At 37.6% G+C, this 17,297-nt stretch overlaps 1 protein-coding gene across 2 annotated transcripts; it reads right to left on the reverse strand.

Annotated features, from left to right (window-relative positions):
- On the reverse strand, positions 1-2,354 carry LOC107041625 (protein 60A). Of its 2 annotated transcripts, XM_015262249.1 has the most exons (3): positions 2,337-2,354; positions 2,041-2,148; positions 1-1,967 (listed from the first exon to the last, which is right to left on the reverse strand). In XM_015262249.1, the coding sequence occupies exon 3, from the start codon at positions 1,961-1,963 to the stop codon at positions 713-715; it is 1,251 nt and encodes a 416-aa protein (XP_015117735.1). In that variant the 5' UTR covers positions 1,964-1,967; positions 2,041-2,148; positions 2,337-2,354; the 3' UTR covers positions 1-712. The 2 variants fall into 2 exon arrangements, with proteins under 2 accessions (XP_015117735.1, XP_015117734.1); XM_015262248.1 differs by lacking the exons at positions 2,041-2,148; positions 2,337-2,354 and having other exon boundaries at positions 1-1,981.
- Between the last annotated feature and the right edge of the window lie 14,943 nt (positions 2,355-17,297).

Here is a 17,297-nt window from a genome sequence, read left to right on the forward strand (position 1 = left end):
TTTACTTCGCACACAGAAAAAAGAAGTGATGAACTCTAGAAAGGAGTTTCTTGCATTTAAAGCCCAACATGACTCTGATAATGTCAAATATGGAGTTGCTAAAGATGATGAACAAGAAGTGCCAAATGATTCAAACAGCGGTTGCGGAGACAAAATCGTCAATATTTCGGAAGCTATAATCGACAAAGTGGGTCTTTGTTATGCAGATGTTCACATGCAGCTTGAATAGAAGAAAATTTATGTGTTTTAAATTGTTGAAGATGGGCTGAGAGAGTTAGGGGATTATTCAAGAAATCCTGTGTTTATTTTACTCAATTCTCGTCTATTCAGATTAGTATATTCATTGAATTCAAGTGTTTAAATTCATGAAGCCGTGTTATTCCATCATCTATCATTTCGTATGGTGCATCTTCCGTATACTTTCATATACATTGAATAAATATGACGTTCAATCTCATTCCCTACACAAAAGATTCCACGGAAAGGTTTCTATTAATATAAAATATTTACACTTTCAATTAATTATTAACATTATGAATAATGATTAACATTATTTTAAGAAATTATGATCAATTCCATTCTATCCTATTCTATGATGATCCCAATCTTAATCCTAAAAAAAACAAGAAATTTATCGAGGAGTCTGGAAACTCTTCAAGGAGACTAGGTGTCAAGGAAAGAAAATTGAAACGGAAAAATTATGACTAATTTTCTATAAACATCCACATCTATTAACAATCATATTCTGATATTTCTTTAAGACCACATTATTCTCATCTTGAAAATATAACACAGTAAGTGCTGAATACTTCGTAGGAGCACAACATGACTTCGGAACTTCATCAGGCTGCTTCAAATGCATCAAGTTTTGAATGATTGCATGGTTAGTTGCATTCATCCTAGTTTGCAAAGGGAAATTGCATTCACCACTACAATAAAACGCATCGAATCCTGAAGGAGCTATGATCCAATCCTGCCACTGAATGTCTTTAAAGTTGACGTATAATGTTCGAAGCCCACACGATTCCCTCAATATTTGTACATCCAAGTGTTCATTTTTCAAATAGTAGTTTTGCATAGCCTCTAGAGTATGATCCAGTGCATTTCGCGGATGTCTGGCGACGATATCGTTGATACGAAGTTGAATACTTCTTTTTCCGGAGTTCTTGTAGAAGCCAACCATAAATGGTTGTTTCTCTTCACTCCCCTTGAACCCAATGATGCCAATGTTTTCAGGTTTCACTTTATAGGAATCAGTTCCTTCAGTAGACACAACTGTTATGTACAATCCTCGATTTTCCTCTGGTTGTTTAGTCCAAATCTGCAGAGACTCCGAGACATCCAGCGTAATCCACCCAGTGTATCCTGCACCAGTATTCACCGAGTCAACGAAATGAAAATCTTTGTTACCATCAGTATCACGTAGAACTCTGTAAACTGCGACAGTGAATGCTCCTCGATTTCTGTTTGTATTGGCTTCAGGACCTCTGTACAGCCTGAGCTCTGCCGACATCATGATATCATCATCGACTGGTACTGCAGATACGTCGAACCACATCCTCTTGACTCTATCCGGTTTGCCACCGAGCCCCTGGTGTGGCTGTTGAGCCATGAAACTAATGATTACGTCACTCTGATTGATTGTGTATAAATTTCTCTCGTTGAGCTTGAACTCTCCGCTATTATTCCCATGTTTACCAATGTCATTTGTGTATACGTCCAGAAGGAATTTCGGCGCCGATCTTTTCATAATTGGCTTTTTCTCTGGATTTTTTGACTTCTCTGGCAATCCAAGGAGTCTCAAAATTCTGTGTTCCAAGGCTGTTTTTTCTTCAGATGAGAGCCATCGCTCCATTGTCGTTTGATTGTGTCCATTATTAATGTAGAAACCAGTTTCACGCTCCGAATCAACGGTGACAATCAGCTGTCCAATTAACGACGACAGTAAAAAAACGTGTAGCATATTCCTGCAACAAACCATTGATAGCGATCTTAATAGCATGTGTATGTCTGAGTAAGCTACAGTCCAAATTAAGTCACCTTGATATATAAGATGTATCCGCGTACTTAAAAAATTAATTCAACCCCGCTGGCGAAGCAACGATGATTTCTACTGTGGATGTGAGGAGGTTGCAGAGATCTAGTAGCCTGACGTAGAGCGAAGTTGAGTTTTTATTTTGAAATTGAGTTTTCTTATATAAATGTGTGAATTTTCCTTATACAAGTGGTGAGTAGAGAGTCAGTTATAGACGAACTTGTTCTGTAGTGGAATTGAGTTAATTAAGTGAATGTGTAATGTTAAATGATGATGAGTATTGCAAGTGTCCGATATTTACCGAGAGTGCAATTTGGACGTGACTGATGTGATTGGTAGGAAATTTGGAGAGGGGATGAGTGAGTCCTAACGTCTTATTGATTCGTTGTTCCCGAGTTTCCCTGCTGTTCCGTGATTGGCCGGGGACTACCGACGGGGAAATCACGGGTCCGTAGTGACGTCACTAGGGTTAGGTAGGGACCGAGGAATTATCGAGGGAAGCCAGGTAATGGTAAGGGATTAAGACCGATGAGGGATTATGGAAAGAACCATAAACAAGTCTCCGGGTTTATGATCAGGATGAAATGTATATACATTTCATATGATAGAAAAGTTTAATTTCATATGATAGAAAAGTATATACATTTCATATGATAGAAAAGTTTGAGGATTCGATTTTAATTTTCTGTGCGAGAGAGATCGAGTAATTTTAGGAATTCGGCTAAATTCAAGGAAAGGTACGTTGGGAAATTTTGCACATTCTGCGTGAATGAACGAGATACAGTCACCACAGTATTATCTACCAGTAATTTTGATCAGGCTGAAAGACATGTGTGAGTATGATGTGTGGAAGAACAGTGTGTAAAGCAGCCTTTCACGGACGCTCCGCATCGCCCTGCGTCCGTGAATCTCTGCCTACGGCCGTTATAACAAAAAATACTGTTCGTCATACGGCCAAAAAAAACTTTTCCAGCTCATATGATTGCAGCCCTCGCCTTCGGCTCGGGCTGCAAACTCATATTCGCCAGAAAAGTTTTTTTCGGCCGTATGACGAAATATACTATTTTGTTATGACGGCCCTAGGCAGAGATTCACGGACGCGGAGCGGAGCGGAGCGTCCGTGAAGCGCTGCCTCACGGCCGGAATGACAAAATAGTATTTTTCCGGCCTGTTGTGATGGGGTTTCGTGTGGTTGGCCGGTCCTCGCCTACGGCTCGGAGGCCAACGCCATACGAGTAAAAAAACCCCATCGCAAGAGCCCAGGAACAATATTTTTCTGTAGTGATTTTCAAGTTTTCGAGTTTGGGAAGTATGTAATACCAATTCCCAGACGAGAAATCGTGAGAAGCAGTACAGAAAAAAATATTGTTCGTCATACGGCCAAAAAAAACTTTTCTGACGAATATGACTGCAGCCCTTGCCTTCGGCTCGTGCTGCAAACCTCATATTCGCCAGAAAAGTTTTTTTCGGCCTAATGACGAAATATACTACAATAAAAATACTATAATAAATTAGTATATTTCGTCATTAGGCCGAAAAAAACTTTTCTGGCGAATATGAAGTTTGCAGCACAAGCCGAAGGCGAGGCCTGCAATCATATTCGTCAGAAAATTTTTTTTGGGCCGTATGACGAACAATATTTAACAATAGACGTGGAGCGTCCGTGAAACGCTGCCTTACCGCCGGAATGACAAAAAAATTAAAATGTTATATTTCGATACGAGTGAGACGGAATAGACATAGAATAAATTCTTTTAGTTCACTTGTAAACGAAAAAGGCACAATTCGACCACTCGCTGAACGTACCATCACTGTTGAAAAATATTTTTCGTGGCACGGGACCTGAAAAATAATGTTCACGCCTCGCCATGAGAAACATATCACCCTTCCACACGTCCTTGCCATCCTCGCCTTCGGCTCGGAAGGCAATCTTGCACGTGGGGGAGAATGATTCTATTTTCCAAGGCTCGGGAATGAAATGTACTAGTTCGACACATGTGAGACGGGAATTTTCCGCTCATGTGATTGGCAGCCCTCGCCCCGCCAACTTCACACTCGTAAAAATTCCGTCTCACTCGCATCGAAATATCCTATTATGATGATGCAGCCTGGTGGGACTCGGCGAACCTCACGTGTTTCCCTGAGGCTGTTGTAGATAAGAGGCATCGTTGGTGCAAATCGTGGCTGCGCTGCCTGTGGTGGTACCTCACGCTCGGGTTTACGGTCGGGTGTTGGTTGGTCTCAGCCAGTATATTCCAGGTAGGAATTAACAAATGGCTCAAGCTTGGTCCAAGGGCGGCCCAACCTTGGCCAGTCACAGGCCAACATAGGCGTCCAAGGCTGGTTGAGCACCAAAATAATAACGCTGGGCCATTCTTGGCCACCAAGACTGGGCCTGACTCGGTCGCCAGTCGTTAGCCGGGACTAATGTATATTGATTTAAATGATAAATAAAATCAAAAATAATTTTCATTCAACCATTTTTATGATTGATTATCTTCTAATCACCCACCCCTAACGCATCTTTCAGTGAAAATCCTTAATTTGTTAATTTAAAATAATCCATCCCGAGCTGGTTGCGAACCCACGATCCTAACATCACTAGTCCTACACGCCTTAACCATTAGTCTACCGCGCAATTCTTATTACTGTTGACTCAAGTCGTCCAATTATGGATTCTATCTCGATTTAATTCTTTGCTGAATGAGTTTTTAAATATAATCGGAATTAATTTCGTTTTCATTATTTATTAATCACCTGGTTATTCGAGGGGGGTTAAAAAATACCTCTCCCCCCCACCTGAGTATTTTTGATGAACCCAGATTTTCAATTTTTCATTACACTTGGAGATTCGATCTTTGTTATTATTATTGTTATCATTATTATTATTATTATTATTTTATTTTTTTTACACTCGTAAATGAGATCGCTGAACGATCCTCGAGGGTTCCGACTTCACCCCGAAGACTGCCCAGCAAGCTAAGCGAAACAAACTTTTCCTAATCGCTCTACAGTAGTGCTCCCTCCAACCAGAGGGTGAGCTCTACTGCAGTCCAGAATCGTGCTATCTCATAGTGTAGTCAATCTAGCATTTAGGTGACACTTTTAATCCTCCGTCGATGAAAAAATAACCATTAGATAGATGAAAATTCCCTGAACAACATATCAAATTGTTCAATGACAGATTGATGTACTACATATTAAAAATAATTAAAAACAATTGGAATTTTCAGGCGAACGCCAAAAATCCGTGTAGATTCAATTAAATTGAACCGATCATTGAGGAAAAAAACCAGTGTGTAGGGCCGAAAATTCTCTACGAAAATGAGTTAGGAACCAATATTGCAGGTGCACTTGTTCTCCCGTAATAAATTATTTAGTATTTTTTGCGTGACATCTCGTAGAACAATCAGCTGATTCAATGAGGCCCAGCTTCGTATGCGCGCGCACTCCCCTCAAAGTAGCGGTATGCGCAGTAGATTTGAACTGTGCATGGAATTTCGCAGAGGAGTTCGAACTTCGTGAATGTTTTAACTGAGAAGAAAGCCGGAAAAAAATGCAGGAGTAAATGACACAATTAAAAAGACGAAGTGTCACAAGATTATTAGGGCTAATAACATTTTGATTGTCCTAAATAAAAATAAGAATACTTCTTATATGTATATAATTAATTAAGTACATAGATGACAGTGGGTTATCAATTCCTGCATCCATTAAATAATTATAAACCGGTTAATAACTTAATTTCATTCATAACATACATATTTGAGTCTTCTCTATATTTGCATTCGATTATATTTCGGAATTAAACAATAGAAATAAGCAATTATTGACTGAGAAACTTTATCAAACACTTTTGGCAGTCTTCTTGGTCAATATTATTAATATTTTATTGTTAATATTGTTTCATTCCTAAATATAATAAAATATTACTACAGAGGATGATCAAATTAATTTTATGAATAAAATGAATTCATCAACCAACTTGTAATTTTTTAATGGGTACAGAAATTGAATACTCCCTTTCGTTTATTTATTTAATTAATTTTATACGTATAAGAAGTACTGTTATTTTTATTCATGACACTCAAAATTGCCCGAAGACCTATAAACGGCAGTTGACCGAGATTTTCCATATATTTTTGGGAGCAACGGGTGATCGATTAGAAAAAAATTCTGAAAATATTGTCTTTAGAAAGCAACGAAAAAATGGAAATTTTTGTTTTAATTTTTGTTTTTATACATGGAAATATTATAAAAATAATTTTCAGATTATTGAATAGAGTAGGAAATGTTCAAATTCCAAAAATGAGTATATTTATCTTCCTAGTTGCCCAAAAAATTGTATAAATTTACAAAAAAAATTTTCAAGAACAGGAATATTCAGGAATTGTTTAGGAATTTTTTACACCACGGGGAAAATTGATCAGTTGAAAAGAAATCTTTAATAATAATTAAGAGATAAAATATTATCGATAGAGTTTTCCTTTTATAGTAATAAAAAAAAATTAGTTCATTTTGCGGAACATATATTTCTCCTTCGTCATCCCTTCTTATTGACTACATCGTTATAGTTGTTAAAATATTATTCAGAATACAAGTTTTCCATGCAAAAATGTAGATGACAGTAACTCTAGATTATATATTTATAATAACGGATCCGTTATAATAACGGATCCCAAATATCATTACTCCAGTGATGCATACAATCCCTGGTATTGCACCATCCAACCTGAATGTACAGGTAAAGTAGAATAAATTCCACAAACTGGTTGTGTCCCATTATGGAAATCATCATGAGGAGGGCGACCTAATTGCCCTTTCATTGTTATCAGTTTCCACTACAAAGCGGCGTTGGTAGTAAACTGTCTAGCCACAGTGTACTTTAGGCACCTACATTTTGGTGCTACTTGAAATGATTGAATTAACTGATTAAGACGAATAAATCGCAAAACCTTCACGTACGTCGTGGAATAATCAAGCACATGTATATTTGAATCGACTGCGCATACCGCTCTTGCCCTACAGATGCGCGCGCAGAAATGGGCTGGATCTCGGGGACGAATTCGGCAATAATACAAAATTAAGGTTAAAAAAACTTCTGAGGGTTGTCACGGAAAAACTATTCATCCTAGAACATCACTCCTCGTATCATTTTCGTGTGGAATTAGCTCCTCTACAATGCNATTATATTTCGGAATTAAACAATAGAAATAAGCAATTATTGACTGAGAAACTTTATCAAACACTTTTGGCAGTCTTCTTGGTCAATATTATTAATATTTTATTGTTAATATTGTTTCATTCCTAAATATAATAAAATATTACTACAGAGGATGANCTCTACAATGCGGTATGTGTTTTTTTTCAATCGATGGAGTTTAGCCGAAACTACGAATGTTTTTGTCATTGGTCCGAACGAAAACGACTCGTTTTTAATTATTTCTAATATCTAGTACATCAATCTGTTATTGAACAATTTGATATGTTGTTCAGGAAATTTTTATCTATCTAATGGTTATTTTGTCATGGATGGAGGCTTAATTACTAAGTTTGGCTATTTTTGAGACTAATTTGACTACACTATAAGTAGACGGAGGGATCCAAGAATGACCGACTTCTGCATTTGGCCACCCAAAATGAAGGCTTGACGCCTACATGCAGGGATTATTATTATTATTATTATTATTATTATTATGTCCTTTCCCCCTTTCTGTAACCCTGAGAGTTTTTATAAATACGTCTCCCTCCCCCTCTTCTCAACAGCTGGTGAAAGGTTGGCTCAACCCTGACTCATCGGGCATTGGTGGACAAGCGTGGACCATAATTCAGCCAGTGGCTGAGCCAGTCGCCAGCCAGTGGTAGAGCTTGAACCTTGGCTACCACAGTCGGACCAATGTTGGATGAAGGCTGTGCTACCCAATGCTTGGCCGAAGACGGGCTAATCGAGCTTGGACCAGGAATGGCCACCAATGAACGTCTGTCAATTCTGGCTTCATTGGCCACCAAGCTTGGGCCAAGGTTGGTAGCCCCTCGTTGACCAAGCGTCGGTGGACAGTCTTCGTCCATGCTTGGTCCGACCCTGGTAACCAAGACTCAAGATGCGCCATTGGCTGAACACTGACTTAATCATTGACTAAATTATGGCCCACGCTTGTCTACCAACACTCGACAAGTCGAGGTTGAGCCAAGCTTGGGACGGATGTAGAAGCTCGACGAGTCCTGCCTGGGATATAAGCCACTTTCAGTCTATCGATGGAGACGTTCACGAAGACTTGCTCTGACGTGGTTAGGTCCTTAATTTTCAAACAAATTTCCTGCTCAAAGTTATTAATATTTTTTGAACCCAAAGCACATTGATCTTCATTATCGCTTCCTGGAGATTAATGTGCTTGGATTTGTAAAAATATCGATTACTTTCAGCAAGAAATTTGTTCAAAAATTTGGAGAAATAACGGTGTTCTGTTATCCCTTAAGCATGAAGGTTTTTTTCACCATCCCTACACCGAAAGTTCGAACTTTCGGCCTCTAGTGGGGCTGTCGAAAGTACGGAGTATTCTCCCGCCTCGTAGCAGGGCGAAAGTAAGAAACAGGCTACGAAAGAAGCCTACGCGCAAAAAAAAATGCGTGCTGCGGTCGTTTGTCGACGCGCAAGTGCACATATTAATATCTGCGCATGCGTCTCCCATACTTCGGTGTCCAAGGGACAATAACGTTTACTCAACGTTCTATCAATCCATAATAAAATCGATTACATTCAATTTACCCAGTTTATCTTTGCCCTACTGATAAAAATGGCATCATCAGACGATTCCTACGATAGTGAAAGTGAATGTGAAGCAGAGCCAGAAAGAAATATTGATGGGGAAGCCAAAGATATCCAAGAAAATCTACTGCCACAAAAGTCATGCAAAAGATACAAACTTTGTTATGACAAGTTCATTGCATGGGCAATGAAAAATCAGGTTAAGGAATTCACAGAAAATGTTTTTCTCGTCTATTTTAATGATTTTAATTAAAAATTTTAATTCTTGTCCTTCCATTTCCCAATAAACCTCATATATACTTAGAAAAATTTATTTAAATTCATGGAATAAATCATTTTCAATTTCATTACAAAAATTTTTCAATAAATATTGAATAATCTGAATAAAAAAAAATTTCTCAGAATAAAATTTCAACTAGGGGAGAGCGGGGCAAAATGGAACGATTTGAAATGTTCTTAAGTCATCAATATCTTTATTCGTAAATTGAAAATTTTGCATTTGGAAGATTTTGAAAATCGTTCCACTTTGCCCCGCTCTCCCCTACTTGGAACAGAAAAATTTTCAGAAATAAATTCCTCTGATATTGCGTAAAACTACCTTGTACAAATTATTCGATCGGAGAGTGGGGGGAAAGTAGTGCGTCCAGAACGACACCTAACCTCACTTTCCAATGGAGCATTATTTTCAGTTTTAGCATTTTCTCGATGAATTTCTTACGAACTTTCGGTGTAAAGGTATGGTGAAAAATAGTATGCAATACACGGGCAAAAAGTTGGCCACGTCATCCCGCGTGATTGCCACCCTCGCTTCGCTCGGGTGGCAAACACACGCGGGATGCTATGGCCAACTTTCGGCCCTTGTATAGCAATATACTATTGTTCTCCGTCACGTTTGACCTTGGCGAACCGCAAGTTGCTTAGGTGTTGCCATAGCACAGCATGGACAAAATGACTGCACGTATGAAAAAAAACGTACAGAAATTTTCTATCCGGATTGCGTATAGAAATTCTATAAGATTTCCCTATATGATATTCGGACATTTCTATACGAATATGTTCTAGGGGAGGGTAGGGCAAAACGGACCAAGCGGGCAAGCGAACCCCTAGAGCAAAACGGACCACTAACAGAAAATTGATAATTGTTGTTTTTGCTTCCGAATGGAAGCTTTGTAATCGTGATTTTTTTCGATTTCTTAATTTTGGGTGAAAATGCCTAGAAATGTCATGAAACATGACATCCCACTGAAATTTCTCGAGATATCGTCGTTTTTGAATTGTTTTAGTCGGAAATCAGTTTGCGCACTATGACATGGCTAAAAGTCAGGGACACCTTTTGAAACTTTAGCTTCTAGTTAGGATTGTCAATGAACATTCCTATATCAAATTTTAGATCGATATATTTGATATATCGATCGAATTGTTCGTGAGATGGAACAATTTACCCAAAATTCATGAGAAAAAAAAATTGACGCATCTATATTTCACCTTTCGTTTTCAACTCAGGATAACTGAGAAATCCATATAATATGAACAGACGCCTACTACCAATGAAATTGGTAGAAATGAAAATAGGAGAAAAAAAATACGTAGAGAGTTGCAGTCATATGTAATCCGTCAAATGGCTTCTGTCGCGCTGCCTGTTTAGATAAGAAATAAATATAAAAATATCTGTTTTGCCTTTACACACACAGATTCCTAGGAAATATTGGCTTTTCAAAGTCATTTGTAGTTTGAAGTGATTAGCAAATCTGATCAAATTGCGGTTCAACGACACTTCTTCTCTATAAAATCCCTGTGAGTGTTACAATCCAAGAAACTTTTTATTGAACACATTCAGTGTTCCTAATTTTAAGGAAAGAAAAAAAAACAAAAATTACCAATTTTCAGTCAATGATCCGTTTTACCCTGCGATCTGTTTAACCCTCCCGGTCCGTTTTGCCCTACCCTTCCCTATACGAATTATTTCTATACATAAATTTTTACATAAATTTTTGTCTTCATACGACAGATGTCTAAACGCTCCACAGAAAGTGAAAGCGTGGAAGCGTGCAGTGAAAGTGATTTGAAGTCTGAGTTTCAAGAAGTATATCAAATCTATACGAAGATTATCGAACGTTTGATTAAGCAGGGAAAAACGCCAGGAGAAAAAGAAAATACGATTCTACAGAAGAGTATTTCCTTGAAAAATTTGGATCTGCAGGTTAAAATAAAAGAAATTTACAGTGGCGAGGGTTTCCCTTCCTCTTCCTCGTATACCTCTACAATGGAGTGTTACGTCTGCAGACATGAGATGAAAATTTCCAAAACATCTGGAACTGAGAAGCTGGCACCACGATGAATTTTATCTAATTATGAGAGACATGTGAAACAAATGCATGGATGGTCTCCACATGATCTCCAAGCACCTGAAAACGACAAATCTGGCAAGAAGCGTTCAGGGAAAACGGTACTCGACATGTTAAAACCAAAAATATATACTCAATAAGAATTGTTCGATTTAGTCAATTTCATGTACAATGGAAAATGTTCTTGTTAGCAATTCAAGTGAATCAGTCACACTGTTTGAAAAAAATAGAATTTTGTGAGCGATCCGGCAGTATTTTTCAGCAGGGTGACATTAAATTTGTTGAAAAAAAAACTTATAGAATTCTAAGTTTCAGGTGTAATTCAAGGGCATCCATAAATTTCAAGTGGAAATAATTTTTAGAAAATCAGAATTTACTAGAATTTCCAATTACTCCTCTCTTCTATTTTCTCAGTGCTATTGGAAAGGAGAAAATATGAAGATACTAAAAATAAAGAATTATAGGAAGAATAGTACCAGAACATCCACCGTTTCTTTACATTCGTTATATTAATACAGTTTCGTGGTCCCCACAGATGGCTTTGAAGATGTTCCTGAGTCAGAATTGATACATCCTTCTGTTCAGAGCGTTCCTCTCACTCCATCATCACCACCTGCATTATCCCAACTAATTGGTGATTCTTTAGGCCTTGTACAGCATACAGAGGAGGAATTTTAAGGCAAAGTACTCGTCGGACTGATCACTTTGCTAGAGAGGATACAAAAGTTCGACATCGCAATAATACCCGGCAATATCGAAATATGAAACAACTCAATATTCAGTACTCAATATTTCCCTATTTTAAATCAATGCCAAGAACTCATTCGACAGAATGAAAGTTTGAGTGAAACTTTGAGAATTTTCATGGGGAAAAATAAGTTACCTTTAGATGAATAGAATAAACAGAAGAACAAATTTTGGCAAAAGCTCCTAAAGAGAGCCAATTCTAAGCGAAAACGTGCAATGGGAGATCAGTATGATGAAACTCTGAGTCTGTTTTCAAGTTATCTATTCACAATTGGGGGAAGGCTCATGTATGAGACATCACATGCAAATCTTCCAATTCCATCATTAAGCACCGTTAGTCGACATTTAAATAAGACCGTTTGTGAAATTGAAGAAGGGATTTGCAGATTCAAAGAGCTTAAGAAATTTTCTCCTCTCCAGGCAATTCCCTTCAATTGTTTGGATTTCTGAGGACGCTACTCGAATTGTTGGAAAAGTTCAGTATGACAGTCAAACAAACAAATTAGTGGGATTCGTAGTGCCATTCTCTTCGAATGGATTTCCTAAAACTGATTCATATGTTGTCGAATTTGCTGCGCAAATTGAATAGTGCTTCGAAACGGGTAAAACCGCTAAAGGATTGCAAGAATAAGGGATTCAAGTTTTAGGCGTAGAATCAGATGGGGCTCCCCGTCTTTTGAGAGGTATGCGCATGAAGTCTCGATTAAATGTGAAGGAATTGAAACATCACAATTCTCCAATTGAATCATTCAGTATCCCATAATTTCATATTACCCTCGATGCTGAATTTTTGAGTATGCAAGATCACATTCACATTGAGGCAATAATGAGAGTTCCATATCTCAAATATTCTCCTTTATTACCTATAGAGGATTATTTAGTTACTGCTACTTATTTAAGAATTTTAATACTGAATTTTTCAAAACAAACATTTACTAAATGGAAAGGATTGATCTTTTAATGACAAGATGAATTACGACTCGGTGAATAAAATCAGTGATAAAAAGGTAATACAAATGTTGAGAGAAAATGTACTTGGAAGTGATGCAACCGTACTCTATTTGGAACTTATAAATTTGATTATGGGTGCTTTTTTGAAAAAAGACTTGGCACCACTGGATAGAATCGAGAATGCCTGGTATTGTTTTTTTATTTTACGATTTTGGAGAGTTTGGCTGAGTTCTCAGAAGGAATATTCGATCACTGATAATTTTATTTCCCTTAATAATTATTTACGCATGGAGATTACCGCTCACAGGCTCGTTATATGCGTTTTAAGATTCACAAAATTCATTGGACAAGGTCTCTGTACATCAGAGGCATTTTTACCTTGGTTATTCGGTAGTCAAGCTTGTGAGAGCTTTTTCCGACGTTTGAGATCCATGAGTTCAACATATTTCACAGTAGTCAATTGTACATTGTTAGAGACGATTCATAGAGTCAACCGCATGCAATTCCAAGAAGATGTGACTTCGGAGAACTTGCATAATAATACTGACGTATTCGAGTACCCGCGTCTTGCTTCATCCAACAGAACTGACAAACATTTTGACTTGCCCAATATTTATGAGATGAAGAATGCGATGGATACTGCAAAACAAAATGCTTTCTCTAAAGTAAAGAGTTTGGGTATGATTGTGAGAGCATCAGCTTGTGTAGAACTCTTAATACCCGGTATTGAAAGTACAGAATATTTAGTTGATGATGCAGAATACTGACGCTGAGATTGAGGATCCTATCGGTGAGAATCAAGACCAAGACTCACACCAAGACTTACTGAATCTCTTACAAGATTTAAACACTCTTGGATCCATACAAGATGAGTTACTCTTACCAAGTATTATCGCTCTTCAGCTGGGAATCTTGATGTGATATGAAGAGTATGTTTGTTTTAGTCGTCGATAAATCGGGTAATGAATCGATTGTTCGTAAGTCATTGTCACGTCTTCACTGTAATTTTTACTAAAATTTGAAAGAAACTAAAACAACCAAGCTACCGTATTTTCATTTGGTGCGTTATGAATTTACGAATGGGGTTCAAATGTTTGTAATGTTTATAAATGAATATGAATGCGTTGAGTCACTTAAAAAATCACTATAATTTCACTAAAAATTGACTTTATACACTTTAAATTACACTAGTCTTAAAAGTACTTGGAACTTATACTGAGAATGACTTGAATTGAACACAAGACTTGGCTAGGTCGATTTAAAGGTTTGATTTGAAGCGCGAAATGAATCGGTGAATTGTCACGAGTAGAAGTGTTTGGGTTTCTGAATGAGTGACTTGCCCTCAGAACAGTGAGGGTGGGAGAAAATCTCTAAAATTTCATTGGTTAAAGTAAGTGTGGGAAAATCCTGGAGTTTAAGGAAAGGGATAGCGAAAAGTATATATAAAAAAAAAGGAAAAGCGCATCTAGGAAGGATGCGCTCTCGGCACGCCTTGAGTGTCGCGCACGTGTTGACCACCGGTGCCGTCCGGTAACTAGAAAGCGGGTAAAATTGAGTAATAAAGTTTGGGGATTTTAGAATTGAGTATTTCAACTCTATGTAAAAGAAAAAGTTATTGTCTAAAATTTTCCCCAGTACGTGATTTTCGTGAAACGCGTCGGATTTGAGTTTCTCACGACGGTCACAATATAATTTACAACTAAATTTATGCCTAGCCAAAGTCTGTTTCTTAGTTTTGAAGGTTGAAAGTGAATGATTTTAAAAGATTTGAAAAATTGTTTGAAATTCTATTTTTCTTGTTTTTAAAAAATAGCAAAAAATAAATAATAAATATATTGGTACGCAACAGTCATCTATCTGTTGGCTATTTAAAAGGAGACCGCGGTGAAATTTGAAAAGCCCAGGGGGTTGTCTTTATTATGCTGATAACTTTAATACATATTTTTCATGCTTAAAAAATGAGAAAAAACTGAGCTTCAATTTTTTTTATAGACAGCATGTCGCTGTACAGGCATGAAATCTACAAAATAGTCCCCTTACCAGGGTTTTTGCCTTGAATTTTGATTACCACACACAAAATATACTAACAAAAAAAGTTATTACAGCTTTTTTGAAAATTCCAATTTTTCGGGTAGAAAAATGCAAAATGAAAAAATGCACAATTCAAAATTCTAAAATGTAAAATGTAAAATGAATAAACGAAAAAATCTAAAAAAAATTGTAGTTCATTGGTGTATTATGGCCTTGAATTTGTACCATTTTAGCATACGATGGTCTTCATCAATTCTGAGAAAAAAATCGAAAATCTCAAAAAATGAAAGTTTTTGAAAACACTTGTGACAATTGTCACATTTAGAGCAAATATAAATTTGTGCTAGAATACGAAATTTAAGTCTCGAGGGGAGCTCACACTCCCCTCCTTCCTTTCCCTTCAATTAAACCATCGAGGCAGCGCAAAAAACGCAACAAAAATGGATTTCTGATACACGGATTTTTGATCGGAGATTTGGCACCCAAGAAGAGGAGGACCCTGAGAACAATCTCTCGGGGTCACACCAAGAGGACCCAGGCTGAGGATGATCAACATCCGATCTTCCTCGAGTTGCCAAAGGTGGCCAAGGTCTGGAGGGACAAAGGACAACCTGCAGTCGATTGAAGCGCGATGACCAGACATCAAGCGAGCGAAAACTCAAGGACGGATCATCAAGGAAAATGAATAATAGAAATTGTAAACTGGCTCGGGGCTCACGGACAGANTGACCAGACATCAAGCGAGCGAAGACTCAAGGACGGATCATCGAGGAAAATGAATAATAGAAATTGTAAACTGGCTCGGGGCTCACGGACAGAGGGTCGCAGGATTCAGCAGGTGTCACGTGGGGGGATTAACCCCACTTTTTACATTTTTCGCTAGATTTTAGGGAGCTGCGGGCCTACGTGCGAAAACCGAGGCTCGTAAGTTCCTCCCGAGACTCAGGATAGTCAAGTCAAGGTGTATATTGGTCATCAGTAACAGTCAAAGTACTAGTAACAGAATTGAATTTAAAGAATTTTCTGGAGCGTCGCCTCCGACACTATTGGAATCTTTTTGAGAGACCTGACATTCGGGAACCGAGTTTCTGAGGACAAGACACCTGCCGGACGGCCCGAAGCCATCCCGAGCCAGGATAGGAAAGCTGAGCGACCCAAGTACCTCATTTGTCTTGAGAATCTCGTTCTTTCTTGGTCCTAAATCATTTGTGGGGGATTTTCCCCTCACTTAAATAATTTTGTTGTTTACTCAAGGTCAAATATTATTTGAAGTCGATTGCGAGTAAATTGTGGATTCCCGCGATTTTTAGAATTCATATATTTTGCACATATTCACATTTACTGGGAGTCGCGCCTCTGCATTTCGCGAGTTTAGTTTGATTTGTTAGCGTTGCGCTAAAATTATTATTCTTTTTCCTGTAATTAATTTTGACACGAGTTATATATTATTTTTACTGAAGATAAATTTTGAGTGTTGCGTTTCATTCTTTGGGGAGAATCTGTGGGTTTCCCCAATTATTTCAGGAATTCGAAGAGGGAGTATCGTCCTCCTTCCCCCTCGTAAACCAGAGTACGGGTAATTATCGAAGGTTAATCTAAGTCAAGAATTTCGAGGTTTTGTCCGTTTTTACCCTCAAAAAACAAACGGACTGGCGCCTAATGGGTAATTAGGGCGACATAATTATCTATAGGTAGTCTTTGGATATTCGGATTTTTTTTGTATTCTTTTAAGATATTAAATTCGTCACACACTCTAATAACTTTTTTTGTTAATATATTTTGTGTGGAAACCAAAATTCTGTGACTGTGATGAAATAAATATAGGAGATTGGTGTTTGTTTCAAGAACTGGGGTATGACTCTTATTAGGATTAGTTTCTGGTTTTGCTGATTACGGGGGAAAAACGCTGAAAAGCAGGGAATTTTCAGGATCATTCGCACGAATCAGAGGGAATAAGAAGAGAATAGGGGTCCCTTGTCAGTGGTATAGCTTGGACAAAGATTCGAATCATTTCAAACTACAACCAATGAATTCTCATGGATATATTGAGATTGAACAATACAGAAATACTGTTTCTTCCCCCTCCATTACTGAAAATGGTAGTTTGAAATGCGAAGATGATATTTATGAAGAAATAAAAATATTTCTAGTGTTGCGTTTCATTATTTCAAGTTTGGCGTCAAGTCACGGACAAAAAAATTTAATAGAAAAACCTATCGAATTCGTTAGAAAATACTATTGAATTTCTATTGAACGGTTCTATTAGTTTTTGGCCGATTCTATTGAAATGTTCAATAGAAAATATTCAGTAGAAAAAATCAATAGAATTTTCCAACGAATGCGATAGGTTTTTCTATTAAATTTTTTCGTGCGTGGTATCACCACTCTAATGTATTTTCGTCGAATATAATACAGAATAATG

Source organism: Diachasma alloeum, unplaced genomic scaffold (assembly GCF_001412515.2).
Source record: "Diachasma alloeum isolate Michigan unplaced genomic scaffold, Dall2.0 Dall_scaffold_00370, whole genome shotgun sequence".
NCBI lineage: Eukaryota > Metazoa > Arthropoda > Insecta > Hymenoptera > Braconidae > Diachasma > Diachasma alloeum.

What these genes read in the sequence shown, in the direction of transcription:
- LOC107041625 (XM_015262248.1), bottom strand. Translation starts at nt 1,981, where the DNA reads ATGGTTTGTTGCAGGAATATGCTACACGTTTTTTTACTGTCGTCGTTA.